The sequence below is a fragment of the Odocoileus virginianus genome, chromosome 28 (genome assembly GCF_023699985.2).
Source record: "Odocoileus virginianus isolate 20LAN1187 ecotype Illinois chromosome 28, Ovbor_1.2, whole genome shotgun sequence".
Taxonomy (NCBI): domain Eukaryota; kingdom Metazoa; phylum Chordata; class Mammalia; order Artiodactyla; family Cervidae; genus Odocoileus; species Odocoileus virginianus.
In genome coordinates, this window is record NC_069701.1 from 41,217,550 (window position 1) to 41,233,736 (window position 16,187).

The 16,187-nt window shown below is 52.1% G+C and overlaps 1 protein-coding gene across 1 annotated transcript in view; it reads left to right on the top strand.

Annotated features, from left to right (window-relative positions):
• The window catches only part of PPFIA1 (PTPRF interacting protein alpha 1), a 73,103-nt gene that overhangs the window by 39,203 nt on the left and 17,713 nt on the right, over positions 1 to 16,187 (top strand). Inside the window, 7 exon segments of the mRNA XM_070457807.1 lie at positions 2,309 to 2,440; positions 3,635 to 3,697; positions 4,608 to 4,687; positions 6,848 to 6,983; positions 9,318 to 9,541; positions 11,599 to 11,830; positions 13,902 to 13,931. Of these exon segments, the coding sequence (XP_070313908.1) occupies positions 2,309 to 2,440; positions 3,635 to 3,697; positions 4,608 to 4,687; positions 6,848 to 6,983; positions 9,318 to 9,541; positions 11,599 to 11,830; positions 13,902 to 13,931 (897 nt within the window).

Genomic DNA, 16,187 nt, shown 5'->3' on the forward strand with positions numbered 1-16,187 from the left:
AGGTCCAGCCTTAGGCGTCAGTACTGCCCCTACCGCACCTGTGTTCTTGGGCCTGAACTGCAGAGCATCACATGTGGGCTCCCGGGGGACAGTGACTCCGATTCCCATCAGGAGACCCGCGGTGAGGCGCCCTCCCCGCCTTGGCAGAGAGCTCAGCGTCTCCTAATCAGCGGCGTGCTTCCTTACTTCAGAGCTGCTGCTCAGAGGCTGTTGAGATAGGGGTGCTGTTTATGACTAAGACAATTCAAAGGAAACTTTCGTTTTAAAAATATGTGAATGCCGATGCCTTATTGTGGAAGCTGTGACAGGTTTTATTTTCCTGGGCTCAAAAATCACTGCAGACGGTGACTACAGCCGTGAGATTAAAAAATGCTTGCTCCTTGGAAAGCTATGACAAACCTAGACAGCATATTAAAAAGTAGAGATACCACTTTGCAGACAAAGGTCCATATAGTCAAAGCTATTGTTTTTTTTTTCCAGTAGTCACATATGGATGTGAGAGTTGGACCATAAAGAAGGCTGAATGCTGAAGGAACTGATGCTTTTGAATTGTGTTGCTGGAGAAGGTTCTGTTTTAACAGAAAATAATCTGTTTTTTAATTTTTTTATGATGGAAAACTTCAAACATGCCCCGAAGTGGAAGGAGTATAATAAATACCCATGACCCATCAGTTAGCTTCAGCAATTTCCAACACAGGGCCAATCTCAAATATATCATTCTTTTGTCTTCTCTCCATTTTTTTTTTAATACAGTAGGTCCTAAAACAGCTTTTTAAACCATGAAATTGATGTTCAGTTTTTTTTTTTAGTTCTACCACTTTATTGCTACCAGCCCATCTCCCTCCACCCTCGTGCACACATGCTCAGTCATGGAATCCCATGGACTGCAGCCCGCCAGGCTCCTCTGTCCGTGGACTTTTCCAGGCGAGAATGCTGGAGTGGGTTGCCATTTTCTTCTCCATCATGTTCGTTTTATAAAACACAGACTTGCCCACTTTGTTTTTACATTTAAAAATTGCTTGAGGTTTTTTAATATGAATTATCATATTGGAAAAGACCCTGATGCTGGGAAAGATTGAAGGCAGGAAGAGAGTGGATAACAGAGGATGAGATGCTTGGATGGCATCACCAACTCAATGGACATGAGTTTGAGCAAGTTCTGGGAGATGGTGATGGACAGGGAAGCCTGGCGTGCTGCATCCCATGGGGTTGCACAGTCAGACACGACTGAGCAGCTGAACTGAACTGAACATGAGTTATCATTGGAAGAAAAGTTATGACCAACCTAGACAGCATGTTAAAAAGCCAGAGACATTACTTTGCCATCAAAGGTCCACCTAGTTAAAGCTATGGTTTTTCCAGTGGTCATGTCTGGATGTGAGAGTTGGACCATAAAGAAGGCTGAGCGCCACAGAATTGACGCTTTTGAACTGAGGTGTTGGAGAAGACTCTTGAGAGTCCCCTGGACTGCATGGAGAGCAAACCTATCAATCCTAAAGGAAATCAGTCCTGAATATTCATTGGAAGGACTGATGCTGAAGCTGAAGCGCCAATGCTTTTTCCAATGCCTGATGCAAAGAACTGACTCATTGGAAAAGACCCTGATCCTGGGAAAGATTGAAGGCAGGAGAAGGGGCAACAGAGGACGAGATGGTTGGATGGCATCACTGGCACGATGAACATGAGTTTGAGCAAGCTCTGAGAGATAGGGACAGGGAAGCCTGGCGTGCTGCAGTCCATGGGGTCACAAAGACACGACTGACTGAACAGCAGCAATCAGCACATAGAGGTCAAGTGATGTAGTGTATAAAGAAAACATGTGAAGTCTGTCTCCACGTGCTTTTTTTCCAAAATGAATTTTCTCAACCTTTTGCTTTATAAATTGAATTCATTTTACCCCCTTAATCCAGACTCAGGCTTCTGTTTTTATACTGGGAAATTCTTCCACCAATGTGTGTGTGAGCTGATCCCCTTTAAAGTCTGCTTGTTTCTAAGTATAAATCTGCTTGCTCCCCGAGCCCCTCCGACAGGCAATGGCTAGTGACAGTAAGGTCCCCCAGGTGCTCTGCCAAATGGAAGTGTTGGGAGTGACCTTTGACAAGTGAAGTCCCTGCCGCGCTCTGCACCCGCCCATCTGCCCTGCTGGTGCTCCAGCGCCCCCCCAGAGGGGGCCGTGGCAGGGGACCGCCTGGGGAGCTGGGGCACGGGCTGCTCACGTTGCTGCTCACGTCGCTGCTCACGTCGCTGATTTTAAAGTAATGACCGTGCTTGTTCTTGAAATTGATGAGTTTTTGTTTTTCTGTTTTAGGCAAGGCAGAGAGAGAAAATGAATGAAGAACACAATAAACGCTTATCAGATACCGTGGATAAGCTTCTGTCTGAATCAAACGAGAGGCTTCAGCTTCATCTGAAGGAGAGAATGGCTGCTCTGGAGGATAAGGTGAGCTGGCCCCGTGGCCACTTTACAGAGAGGCGCGTCTGGCCCAGCCCGGCCGGGTTTGTCGGGGGGCCGGCGGCGGGGTGGGACCTCCAGGTCAGGAGTTGGAAAACTGTTCCCATAAAGGGCCCCACAGTGACGGTCTTTACTGGTTACGAATAGCTGAGTAGCAGCCCTTCACACTACTCAGTAAGCGTGACAGCGTCCACAGGCAGTATATGAAGGAGCAGACAGCCGTGTGCCTGCAGCCTCACAGAGAGCATCCGTGAGCCGAATCCGCCGCTGGCCCCGAGGTTGCCAGCCGCTGTGCTCCGGCTTGCTGCTAGGCCCACCCTCACCTTTATTCTAGGTCACCCTTGGTTTCTTTCTTAGAAGTTTATGTCTGGGGCTTTCCTGGCAGTCCGATGGTTGAGAGCCTGCCCTGCAAGCTCAGAGACGCAGGCTGGCCCCTGGTTGGGGAGCTGGCATGCTGCGGGGTGACCCCAACAAAGGCGGCCCCATGTGATGCAGCTGAGGCCTGACGCGCCTGGTCAGTGAGTTTAGTTCAGTAGCTTTTATACGCTGTGATAGAGAAGACTGAATCAACTCAAAGTAAGCATTCTCATATTCCAACTCCAGCCTTCTCTCTTTTCATTTGCTTTGGAAAATGTCTGCAAGCCTCCATCAGAGCATCTCAGTGGGCAGCAGTCTGGTTCAGGTTTGGTGAAAACCTGTCCCAGCTACACCAGTGCCCTAAAGATGAGGCCCAGAACCATCCCAGAGGTTGGCGCTTGGGCGACGCTTGTCCGAGAGAGACCAGTGGTCACTACAAGTTTGCAGCACGTTTTTCCCCCACAAAACCCACTAGAGACCCCACAGGGCGGGCCCCTCACTTCACCCTGACCTGCGGGCCAGCCCTGAGGTGGGGGTGGCTTTGTCTTGGGTTTGAATTCTGTGTGTGAAACCTACGCCAATTTCCTGGGTGACCACTGAACTGCACAAGCTGAAAACAAGTTTAAAGCAGTTCCACTTACCCCAGGGACCCAGCCTCCTTGTATCTAGATCAGTCAGGAAAGGAGGAGAGGCACCTCATGCTGGGCGCGAGGCCCGCCACTCTTCCCGAGGTGCTTGACGCTTTCAGACAGAAGTGTAGCCGTCCCGCGGTCCACGCAGTGTCTGTAAGAATTGACCCTAAAGCACTGTTTGTATCTTTTTCAGAATTCTCTCCTACGGGAAGTTGAAAATGCGAAAAAGCAGTTAGAAGAAATGCAAAACGACAAGGTACTTAAATCTCTAAATCATTCAGAAATTTGTCAAGAGCTGTATTGAGCTGGGTTCATTGTTACAGTTACTACAGATGCCTAGCAGAAGTTGAGTTACATCTTCTTTGTGGCTCGTCCACTGCTGTACCGTGTATAGCATTTCTGGTTTTGAACATTGAGTGTGTTTGCATTATAGGTGGATTTAGAGTGTGTGGCCGCCGTGTGTGGTTCAGAATTCCAAGTAGTCCTTTCTGGGTTCACCCGAGAGCTGAGACAAAGCATGAGCCTTTCACATGGACAGTGCTGTCCGTCAGAAAGATACTATGAGCCACTATACGATCTAAAATTTCCTGGAAATGAATGGGCTGCTTTGTGTTGTGTTTTTCACCGTGAGTCCTGACATCTTCTGTGTGATTTCCACATGGAGCTCTGCACTCTGGGGCTGCACTCGGCGAGTGCCTGCCGCAGCCACAGCCCAGAGCTGCTGCGTTGAGCGGAGCGACTTGGAAACTTGGCCCATGTGACTTGTTTTACCCCATGAGGAGGTGGAGTGGGGTGCAGAGGAGTGGGTGTGAGCTCCGTGGAGACATTTAAAGCAGTGAGGGGCGAGGGCAGCAAAGGGAGTCCTGGCGCCGCCCCCGGCCCAAGTCCAGCCTCTCTCTGCAGACCTCATCACTGGTGATGTCTTGCCATATTTCCTCCAGAAGCTTTTCTACAGCTGAAATGTAACTTCTTATTCATTATGGTTTATAAGTTTAATATTGCTCTGAGTGTTTATGTTTGCTGTGGGACTCTTAGAGGAAATTTTCTCAGAATTAAAGTGTTCAGAGTTGATAACTAGTAACGTAAGCTGTTATGCCCATTTTGGCGCAAGTCATTTTACATCTGGAAAGCAAACGGTGCAGACTGTGTCATTTGCTGTTTCGTAGGACCAGCTGATTCTAAACCTGGAAACCCTGAGAGCCGAACTGGAGCAGACGAGGCTGCGAGGGGCTCCCCTCCACCACGGGTAGGGCGCCCCCCGGGCAGCTCCCCTCCGCGCTGCCGAGGGGGACAAGGGCCCGTCTGCTCTGCAGACAGCGTGCCTGGGAGTCGCTCACAGTCGCGCCTCAAGGAGCCTGTAGTTTCGTGGCCAGCAAGAGGGAAGAGACAAGCATCGTTCCTTAGGGTCGAACTAGGTGCCAGGGAGAGTGGTGGTCACAGTATTGACAAAACTCAAAACCAGAGTTGGAGGTTTGGAAGTGGGGGGCGGACCAGCTGATATTTGGGTGTATTCATTTGAGGGGCCTGACAGACTGTGACACTGGTGTTTCTTAAGAATCGCAGAAGATTAACGACCTGTAGTCATTTTACATGAACGGAGACTGAGACATGACTTGTGGTTGGCTGCCATGGGAGGAATCCCCCAGCTTGTAAATGAGGCCAGCAGATTACTCAGCATCCTTGTTTTCTTACTCCTTGTTATAGGGACAGTAATTTTTACTAAGTATTTAGATTTTTCTTTGGCTGCTTCATGGAAAATGGTCACAAGGGAGATTTAAACTTTAGCAAAGGTTATTAAAGTGCTTAACTGGTGACATTCATTTATCTGTAGGAAATCGACTCCTGCTTGAATCCTGACTTAGGAGAGAGTTTGGAGCCCACATGCATATTTCTGCATTTGCGTGTTTAGGGGATCCTCGCGGTCCAGGGCCTGTGCCCAGCCTTCTTCTAGAGAAAAGGGATATCATTGCAGACAGAGGCAGAGCCAGAAACTGGCCCTGTGTCCGAAACCACGGTGGGTGGAGGTCAAGGGGCACGCATGCCCTGCAGGACGGGTGGGGACATGGGCAGCCTTGCCCGCAGAGCTCCTCCAGGGTGTGGGGCTGGTGCTGTCAGAGGGGGAGACCCCCTGCTCCTGGGGTGGGCGAGGTGAGTGTGCGGAGGACTGTGTAGACGGTGGAGGAAAAGGAGGTGGACACAGCCTCCTGCTCTAGGGGCTTTGGGTAACGAGGAGGGCGCTGATGCCGGGACCCGAAGGCCTGGCGCGCTTGGGGGTTCAGAGGGAGAAGCCTGGTCACCAGTCCCCTGTGTGTCAGCGAGAGAGAGAGCCGAGAAGAGGCGGCAGCCGTGGGGCAGGACGGGCCACTGTGCTCTGAAGATGGGGGGCTGCAGTGGCTGGGCGAGGGAGGGGTGTCTCCAGGAGGCTGCTCTCGAGGGGTCAGTGGCTCAGAGGCACAGGTGGAGCCTCAGGGCTGGGCTTGCGGGCAGGGCAGGCTGGCTCGGGGGGCAGGGAGTGGGGGCTAAAACCTGGCTCAGAGGCAAGGCGGGCTTGGCGTATTTGGCAGGACCTCCCAGTGAAGTTGGTCACCTTGTCTCTGAGACCTCCTGGAAGAAAGAGCCTCAGGTGAGGTGGGGGAGAGAGACAGAGGCTGCATTCCGCGAGGGGACTGGGAAGTGATGGTAGTGGGGGCGACCCAACCCAGAGGCCTTTGTGGCCTTCAGAGGACCCGCGAGTGTACACAGTCCCAGGCGGGACTGTGTCTTAGCTCCCACTCGATTCCCAAGTGTGCTGCGGTAGAAGTTCAGCAGAGAAAGGAGTGGCTCCATTAGGAGGGAGGCGAGACAGGAGGGAAGACAAGTGTGGCTCTGGGAGATTCCAGACTTGCATCTCCTGGGAAACACCGTGTGGCTCAGCTCTGAGCTGTGGGTCCGAGGGCTTTGTGCTGCAGGCTGTCTGAGGCGCTGTTAGAAGCTCAGTGGGGCAGACGGTGTTCCAGGAAGACGGGTGTTTGTGGTCTGCGGACGTCACGCGGGAGGTGGAGGGCAGAGCAGGCACGGGCCGGAGGGGAGTGCGGGTGCCCAGGAACCCGCAGAGCAGGTGCAGGCCCGCCCCGGGACCTGAGGGCGTGCTCCGGGGGGACGGCGGGCCCTGAGCCCCGGGCAGCCGACCGCACCCTCGTGTCAGCACTGCCTTCCCCACATGTGGGGGCTTCCCAGCTGGCGGCGCTGAGACCTGAGTGTTCACGGGGCAGCGGGCGGCCTGCTGCTGTTGGAGCCACGAGGGCAGTGCCCGCCTCGGGGCCCCTTTTCTGTGAAATTGCCGATTTTCCAAATGGACAGGCTCTGGCTTGACTGACAGAGCGAGCTCTCTCCTTCTGACAGCGCTCTTCTTTCCTGTGTGTTCCAGCCGACCGCACCTGGGCAGCGTCCCGGACTTCCGGTTCCCTGTGGCCGACGGGCCTGCAGACTCCTTCGGTGGCGCGGCGGTCCTGCGGCGCCCCCAGAAAGGCCGGCTGGCAGCTCTGCGTGATGAGCCGTCCAAGGCGAGGCCCCCCCCACCCCTGCCCCCGCCCATCCCTGTGGGGCACCTTGAGAGGCCCTGCCCCTCACACTGTGGTCCTGACGGGGGTTTGGAACCAAGTGTTGGTAGATCGCTTTACGTCTTCCCATTTTCCTTTTTCTGGTTAAGAGTTTACTTTTAAGGCATGGGTTTTTTTTTTTTTTAAGAACCAGTTTTGATAACTTATAGCTTACTGTGAGGCCCAGCACAGTACTAGTTAGCACAGTTTTGAAATCAGTGTGCGAGTAAATGGATCCACACATCCCTCATGTTTTAGTGAGAAGAATTCTCGTCGGAAGTTTAAGTGCCTTTGTATTTCTGCCTCGTTCATGGCATGTAATTTTTCACATGTCTCTGTGTTTTGAGCTTCCAAGTTCAGTAGGCAGCTAGTTTAGGCCAGACATCATCGGAACTAGGACCCCAGCAGTGACTTAAAAACCATGTGTGTTCTTGATCCACTGCTACATGACGATTCACTGCAAAGCTTAGTGACGTCGCGTGGAGCAGGTCACGGCCCACAGTTTCTGTGCGTTGTAGCCGAGTCAGGGCCTCCTGAGGGGCCAGGCGTGGGAAGGCCCCCGGGGCTGGATGGCAGGCTCGCAGACTCACCTGGCTGGCGGGGCCTCTGCATGGCCTGGCCCTCCTCTGAGCGCCCTCTGCGAGCGAGAGCGCGGGGCGGAGCCCGGGGCCTTTTGCGCCTCGGTCCCGGAAGCTGCACACCTTCACTTCTGTTGTGAGAGTGAGCTGCGAGGTCCTGCCTTGCTCAGGAGCTGAGCAGGAGTTGCCCCGTCTGCCTCTTGAAGGGAGGAGGATGGAAGAACTTGTGGGCACGTTTTTAAACCTGCGCAGCCTGCCGGACAGTAATGAGCAGGGAGAAGAGACCAGAGTGCCCGTTGTCCGAGGAAGAGGGGACGGTCATGTGTGAGCAGGGTGGTCAGCGAGGTGACCCCAGGAGGGTGACCTTGAACCAGAGGCCCGGGGGCAGGAAGAGAAGTAGCCACTCGGAGATAGATCAAGGGTCGTGTCAGCCAGTGGGGACAAGGGAGAGAGGGCTGCATCAGGGAGGACCCGGGCTCAGGGCTGAGCAGCTCGAGGCCGGAGCCTGTTTCCTGTGGTGAGGAGGGCCCTGTGGAGGTGGACGGGCCTGTCCAGGGGACGTGTCAGGTCAGCAGCTGAGTGTTCCGGCCTGGATCTGGGAGAGGACTCACTCAGCTCAAGGTGGACTGGGGTCGTGGGCATACAGATGGTGTTTAAAGGCACGAGCAAGATAAAGTCACCAGGCAGGTGCCCATGGAGAGAGATGGGGTGCAAGGGTAGAGCCGGGGGGCGCCCCACGTTCTGAGCTTGAGAAGGGGCGCAAGGGACTGAGGCAGAGCCCCAGGGAGGGTGGGGCCTGGAGCCGAGGGAGAGACACGGGGGGTGGGGTGGGGGCTTGGTAACATGGGGTCCTCGGAGCCCCCGGGGAACTGCTCTGCAGGGTGGGCACACCGCCTGCTTGCAGAGACCGGGTGGGAGGGGTACAGTAGAGGCCGCTCCAGGGGAGCTCTCAGAGGCTGCAGTGGGCACGCAGGGAGCCCTGGAGGAGGAATCTGCTGGTTCCCGTGGTGCGATTTTAAGGCCGGAGAAGGGAGAGGATGTGCTGCCCGAGCTGATGGGGGTGAACCCGTAGGCAGAGAAGGGTGTGAGCTGTAGGAGCGGGCGGGTGGCACGGGCCCCAGCAGGTGCTCTCCCGTGCGTCTCTGATGACAGAGCTGCCTTGCGGTGTGAGGGGCCAGCCCCCAGGACGGCCCGAGTGCCTGCGACCCGGGAGGAGAGGCGGGGAGCTGGCCCTCCTGTCCCCTGGCTGTCCCCGCTCGCCCCTGTCTACGCATGTTCAGCCCGGAAAACAGAGGGTTGGGAACCCGTGAGGACTGCGCTTCTCGGGGAGCTAGTACAAGTGATGACCGCCGAGGTGGACCCAGCAGCTGCAGAGCTGAAGGATTTTCTTTTCTCACTTTCTTCAGCCCGGCTGGTGGTGGCATGGATGCATTTTTTAGTTTTCGGTTTTTGTCTGTGACTCCATCAGCCCTCCCTTGTGAATAACCTCATAGGATTGGTTGCCTCCCGTCCACGCTAAGACCTGAGTGTCACCAGGCCATCTGAGAGCTGGCTTCTCCTCCTCCCGTTTCCTCAGTCCTGCTCGCTTAAGAGATGGCAGTGTCTCATAAGCATGGCCGTTTATCCACAGTCGGGGCTTCCATGTAAGCTTGTGTTCTGTTCCTGATCCCCGTGAGCCGCACCGAATGTTGCTGACAAGCCGCGGTCCTCTCGTGCCCAGGTGCAGACGCTGAACGAGCAGGACTGGGAGCGCGCACAGCAGGCCAGCGTGCTGGCCAACGTGGCCCAGGCATTCGAGAGCGACGTGGACGTGTCTGACGGCGAGGGCGACGGGGCCACGCCCTTCAGCTCTGCCGCCCTGCTGTCCCCCAGTGGGCAGGCCGATGCCCAGACTCTGGCCATGATGCTCCAGGAGCAGCTGGACGCCATCAACAAAGAGATCCGGTGGGTGCGCCCGAGCCCAGTGCCCCAGAGACTCGGCTCCTCTGCGGAGCTGTCTTGTCCTCAGAGAAGTCTGAGTGTCCACAGGAAGAAAACTGATTTTGAGTCTGCTTCAGGAATTTTCAGTTCAAAATTTTCAGTTCCGAGATCGCCCTTGATGATGGAGCTCAGTCCTGCAGGGCACTCTGTCCAGTGTGGTGGCCGCACTCCGTGTGGGGGGTTGTGCAGTGTCCCCCCCAGCTCTGAACCCCAAGGTGGGCGAGATGCCGAGGCGGTGTCCCCTGCGGCCTGTGCGCCCTCCAGCACCGAGGGTTCGCCCTCGTGTGTCCCTTGGAGCCTCCCACGTTCCGGTATGCAAAGCCACCTGGAACAGAAATGCTGGGGTTTGGGGTTGGCGAATTCCCACTCAGATCTGCATTTTCCTTTTTAAGTTAGCACAGTGTGAAAATTAGCTTGTTGCAGGACAGTGGTGCAAGGACGTGTGTTTGAGTTTTTCTCATCTCATCAGTATATTTAAGATGTTTTCTTTAGACACTGTCTTGGCAGTTATAACAGTTTACAAAATGGGATAGAATCTGAAGGCCTGCCTTGTGGTGAGCAGGGGGCCTTGGGTCTGGGTGCAGCCGGGTGGCTGGGGGGCCCCGCGGCCTGCCTGGGCCACACCCACACAGCCATGCCCCGTCCCGAGTCCATACTCAGAGTGGGCGCAGACCGGTGACCCTGAGCAGGACCTGGCAAAGCTGCTGCTCAGATTGTTCTCATCACGTCAGCCCAGGCTGAGGTGCCCGTTCCTGTCAGCTGAGCACGGGGGGCTCGGGGGGAAGGCAGGGGTGAGCGGCACAGCCAGCAAACGCAGGTGGTGCTGCCTGCGCTTCTGACGCTGTAGACGGACTGCTCGTGGGCCGTGTTCGAGCACAGACAGGCTCAGAGAGGTGTCTTCCCCATCCCCGCAGGAACTAGGGAACGGTTATTTTTTTTTTTTTCCCATTTATTTTTATTAGTTGGAGGCTAATTACTTTACATCATTGCAGTGGTTTTTGTCATACATTGACATGAATCAGCCATGGATTTACATGTATTCCCCATCCCGGTCCCCCCTCCCACCTCCCTCTCCACCCGATCCCTCTGGGTCTTCCCAGTGCACCAGGCCCGAGCACTTGTCTCATGCACCCAGCCTGGGCTGGTGCTCTGTTTCACCCTAGGTAATACACATGTTTCGATGCTGTTCTCTTGCATTTCACCTGCATGTTGTCAGGTAAGAGTGACTTTTCCTTATGCAGCAAGTGGACTTGATGGCAGTGGTAAATTCTGTCCATTGACTTGTTATCAACAGTGAAAAACTTTCAGGATGTACAAGTAGAAGTGAAACTGGAGAGGTGACGACCTGTAAGAATTTTGTATTTTAATATGAAAATTATTTTATTTGCATAATCAAGTATTTAAACTGCTGCATAAAATCTTCCACTACAAATTAGGGGAGAAGAGCAGTAATCGTGAGTTATAGATTAATGTAGCACAATTGACATGAACCCAGAAACTCACACGAAGCTGGTGGAGAACCTCATCAAGTGATGCGTTTGTTCAAATACAACCTTAAAAAAAAAAGATCAACTCAGCCCTTCATCTGGTCTGGAGACTTGTGTTTAGGAACTCCAGCTTGTTCATGAATGGCTGTTTTGATTGTGCAGAGTTCCCGATTCCCAGTGGAAAAGACTTGAGGCACTGGCGTGCATCTCTGCCCTGAGAGCAGGGAAGGTGAAGGTTGTCAACTTCAGATATCCCCTCACAGGGAGACTTGCTGCGCAGGCCCCATCAGAATGTTAGAGTAAAGAAGTAAAATCAAATGTGAATGATCGGGGCCACTTTGTAAGACTCGGTGATAAGCTATTCTAAGTTTGAGAATATTCAAAAGAGGGAAAGTCAAATTTTTTTGCCGAGATGTTAATTGAGCAACTGCTCCTGGAATTTGCTAATCGTGACACAGAATGCAAGCCCAAATTTGTTGTCCAGACACGTTCCTCTGCTGACAAAGGCAGGTGACAGGTTTTGTTCTATTTTAGGTTGATCCAAGAGGAGAAGGAGAACACGGAGCAGCGGGCGGAGGAGATCGAGAGCAGGGTGGGCAGCGGGAGCTTAGACAACCTTGGTCGTTTTAGATCAATGAGCTCCATCCCCCCGTATCCCGCCTCCTCGCTCGCCGGCTCCTCCCCGCCCAGCAGCGGGCGATCCACACCCCGGAGGATGCCGCACAGCCCGGCGCGGGAAGTAGACCGGCTGGGCATCATGACTCTGGTACGTGTCTGCCTTTTCCCTGCCGTGTCCCTCCTCCCTGCCGCGTCCCTCCCCCAGAGCACTGGTTTTCTTTTTTTGTTTGTTTTTGTTTTTTTGCTCTTTTTACCCAGAAGAAAATCAGGTACATTTGCCATCCTCAGAGGTCTAAGATACTTAAAATCGGCTAGTCTTTAATCATTCCATAATCGCACAGCAACAAATTAGTCTTGATATTTGGACCGCCAGCTTAGCACATTGTCATGAACTCAGAGCCGGCCTCTGTAACGCTGGGCCTGGCCTGCGCTGGCCACAGCAGCTGCAGGGGAGTTTCTGTTCTCAGGGAATAGTTTCGTGAAAGTAACCATAGGCAGCTCTCATGGCGTGTGAAAACCGCGCAGCACATTTTACATTGGGGATGCCTGGCTGCAGGGCGCAGGGCGTGTGGTGGGAACAGAATCAAACATCTAAACTGGCCCGCTTGCTGATGAATGAACCTGGTTGCGCACTTGGGCCAGCTCTGCGTGTGAAACCAGGTTAAGTGCCCGGTGCCCCAGGGAAGAAGTCGGGCTTCCTCACCCTTCTGAGTCTAAAAACGGGGTGACGACCTAGGGCTTTTGGTGACAGAGTGTGCGGCTCTAAAGCGCGTGTTCCAGCTTTCTTGCGTGTTTGGCGTAGGATTTCTGAGTGCCTTGCTGTTTACCCCATGAAATCACGTTTACAACACTCCGCTTTGTAACTGCGCTTGTATTACCGCTTTTTCTGTTACCACCCATTTCATGTTAGCTGCATTGCTAGTCAGCATATCATTAAATTAAGTGTGAATCATTCTAGATGCATGTGAAGTGGTAACTAGTCCATTTTGTGGTCTTTTGACACACTTTGTATAATTTGCATCATTGGCTAATGAGTTGATATTTAAAATTCTTTGATGATTTCACTGTGGTTTCATACTTGATTTCTTTCCGAGTATTTGTAAAAGAACAGTTCTGTGTGTGTTTTCCTTGCTGTGGAGTTCTCTGACGGCGTGTCTGCTTTCATCATTGGTTTTGATTTCCGGTCTCATCCCATTGTCTGTTGAGTCGTCCTCAGCCCAGACCCCAGCCTCCCACCCTCCCACCCACCCCAGGCTGTAGTTTCCCATCCATCTCCGCTCCCCGTCCTCCCACTTGCTCTGGTCGCAGCGGTGCTGTGTCCACAGCGTGTGTCCCTTTAGTCGTGTTTGTGTTTTCTTCATGTCTCATTAAATGGTGTTTTCCCCCAGAGCAGTAAGTTTGAATTATTGTATCACTATGCAGTTACAAGCATAATGTAGATGGATCATACACTACATAACCTGTGCAATTTATAAATGAGATTATGCTTACATAAAGAAATGATCCTCTAAGCGTAGAATTAATGGGCTTTTGACACAATATCCTTTCTGTGTTGGTGCTTGTATTTAAGACTGTAAATCTCATCAGCTTTTGCATGGTTAATGTCTCTACTAGACTCTTTTACAAAGTATCTCCTATGGTTCATAAAATGTGAAGACTCCACCTGCTATTATGCTAGCTTTCATTCCTACACATTTTCATAGGGTACCTGCTTTAATGAATTTATTTTCAGAAGTTTTAAATCAAATTCTAGTTAAGGATTTTACATTAATGTCTAATAGGTGGTTAGATTTATTCAGTGTTAAAATAGGTATTATGGTAACTTCCTCATCAGTTAAATTACTATTTTAAAGTATAACATGTTTTTTATTAAGAGAAATAAGTTATAGAGAAGTTTGGCTGAGAACAGACAGCTGTTGAGGCCCTTTGTTGTACAGAATACTGTGCTTTAATAAATCACGATGTTGTCACAGAATTGTATTTTCCTGAGTAATAATTTATAGTGTTTCTCTAGTAAATTGTGAATAGCTTATTTAACTTCTGTGGTCAAAAAAAAAAAAAAGTTCTGTTTCCAGCTACTGTTCTCTAAGTCTTAATCTCACTTATAGGTTTGCCATCATTTTTGCTTTCCTGTATTTGCCTATACTGATTCTTGAATTTTTAGCTTCAAAGTCGCAATCAACCTGGTTTGTCTCCATTTCTTTACATGCATCTATCAGCCTAGTTATTTAAGGAAGCATCCTCAAAAGGTAAACTATTTAGTAATTTAGCATGGCTTTGTTTCTCTGTGAAGTGTTAAAGAGTGCTTATCATGTCACGTGAACACTGTGTGGTTATGTACTGGTGAATAATTGACGTTTTAATGGAAGTTTTGAAACTCACCCACCACTTGAAATATGCTGATTGTTTTGTTGGAAATAGGTCATTCGTTGAGACAATTGTAACAGTTTCCCTATCTCCCACTTGTTTGCTTTCTAATCATCTCATGCTTATTTATAATAGACATAGTAGTATTTATTATTTTTAAAATTTTATTTTTTTGGCCATGCCGCACAGCTTATGGGATCTTAATTCCCCAGCCAGGGATCAGACCGGTGTCCCGGCAGTGAAAGTGCCAAGTGCTAACGTCTGGACCACCATGGAATTTCCACTTAGTGTTTTCTTAAAAGCAGTGACTGAATCAGAGCCTTAGGTATTAGATTTGGGGGAAGCCCTCTAATGACGGGGGTAGCAGTGTGCAGGAGACTCTGCCCGCCAGGCACCGCGTCGAGTGCGTCCCAAGTGTCATCTCATCCGGCGGACACCCAGGTGGGGTCCAGGCTGCTGTCGTCCCCATTCAGCAGACGTGAACACTGAGGCTTAGAGAGGCCGGGCCCCGTGCCCAGGCTCACGCACCCAGCAGTGCGGTGCGGACTCGTCTGATCAGAGCCTGGACACGTAACCCTGCTGCTGTCCAGCCCACTTTCCTCCAGAGGCCCTCGTGTCCCTCACGGCATCCCTGATGAGGGAGCCTCAGGAGGGAGCTTGGGGCCTCCCCCTCGGGTCACTTGCATGGGCCCCTGTTGTTGGAGTCCAGTGCCCCGAGGGCTGGCCTTCTTCGTCCCTCTCCCACTCCCAGCCCACTGACCGACCACTCCGGGGACCTTCCCGCAGGTCTCGGGCAGCCGCGCTCCAGTTCAGGCAGCTCAGTGCCCGGGAGCCCTTCTGCTGGGCACAGCGGAGCTGCTCCGTCAGCCTGGGGCTGGTGGCCTGTGTGTGCCGCTCACCGGCTCTGTGGCCTGCTCTGCCCTCCTGTTACGTGAGGACACGGTCCTGCCCATCCTAGTCACGTGGGCACCAGGGGGGCGGGCTTCCCTCCTGGGGGAGGGCGGCCAGGCTGGGGGCCCAGAGCCCTTCCTCAGGAGGAAGCCCGGGGAAGGGGCTGGCCGCGGTCCCTGACTTTGAGGCAGGTGTTCGTCTCCCCTGAGTCCACGGTCAACCCAGGCATGTCACTTCCCCTCTCTGTTCTGTGTTGTTTTCTGATTTTTATAAATTCTTATTGTAACTTGAATTTGAGATTGACCCCTGTTCAGTTCCGAGGGGATAATTTCTAGCCTCTGTAGCCTTCTGTTGCCTGAGGGTTCTTGGTAGAGATCAGGGGAGGGTGCAGTTTATCCAGCCGCTGTTAAACTGGCTCAGCTGTATTTTGCACGAAGTCACTTTGTTGTCACCAAGCTCCTGTGGGGCTGCAGTGGATCAGTATTCTTTACAGAATCCCATTCAAAAGGCACAGGTTAGTTGGTTAAAACAACACACTCGTTGTTCATAAAAATACTTGCTGTGCATGTTTCTAGAGACTTCCCCTGGCTTAACCACAGACCCAAATGTGTAAGTGAGACCTGTCTGGACCCTGAAGGGGTTAATCTGTTCCCCACACTGTTGCCACCACTGTCTCTCCTGTCCTCACACCCGGGACGAGCGGAAAAGCTGGGACTCCAGGAGAGATCATCTTTTTTTTTTTTCCTTTTAATTAGTTTATTTTTTAATCGAAGGATAATTGCTTTACAGAATTTTGTTCTTTTCTGTCAAACCTCAACATAAATTAGCCATAGGTATACATATATCCCTTCCCTTTTGAACCTCCCTCCCATTTCCCTCCCCATCCCACCCCTCTAGGTTGCTACAAGATCATCTCTTAGTGAGGACCTAGGGGTGCTTTATGTAGACCACAGTGAGTAAATTACACTGGAATTGCGTGTAAGCACTTCACTGGGTAACACCCAGTGGTATGTTACAGAGAAATACGAGCCAGACACATGGTGTTCGCATGCCGGGTTAGGTACCTTTCCTGTGTTTCACTTGATGTCACGGGTTCCAGTAACCTGCATCATCACTACAAATGATCTTGGGTGGTGGTACAAGCTGTGTCCTTTTCTCCTTCAAACAAAGGTCTGGAAGGCTTGCTGAGAGGTTCCTTACCCTTCTAGTGGTGCTTCTGAGCAGCATCTGGCGATGAGCACAGTCCT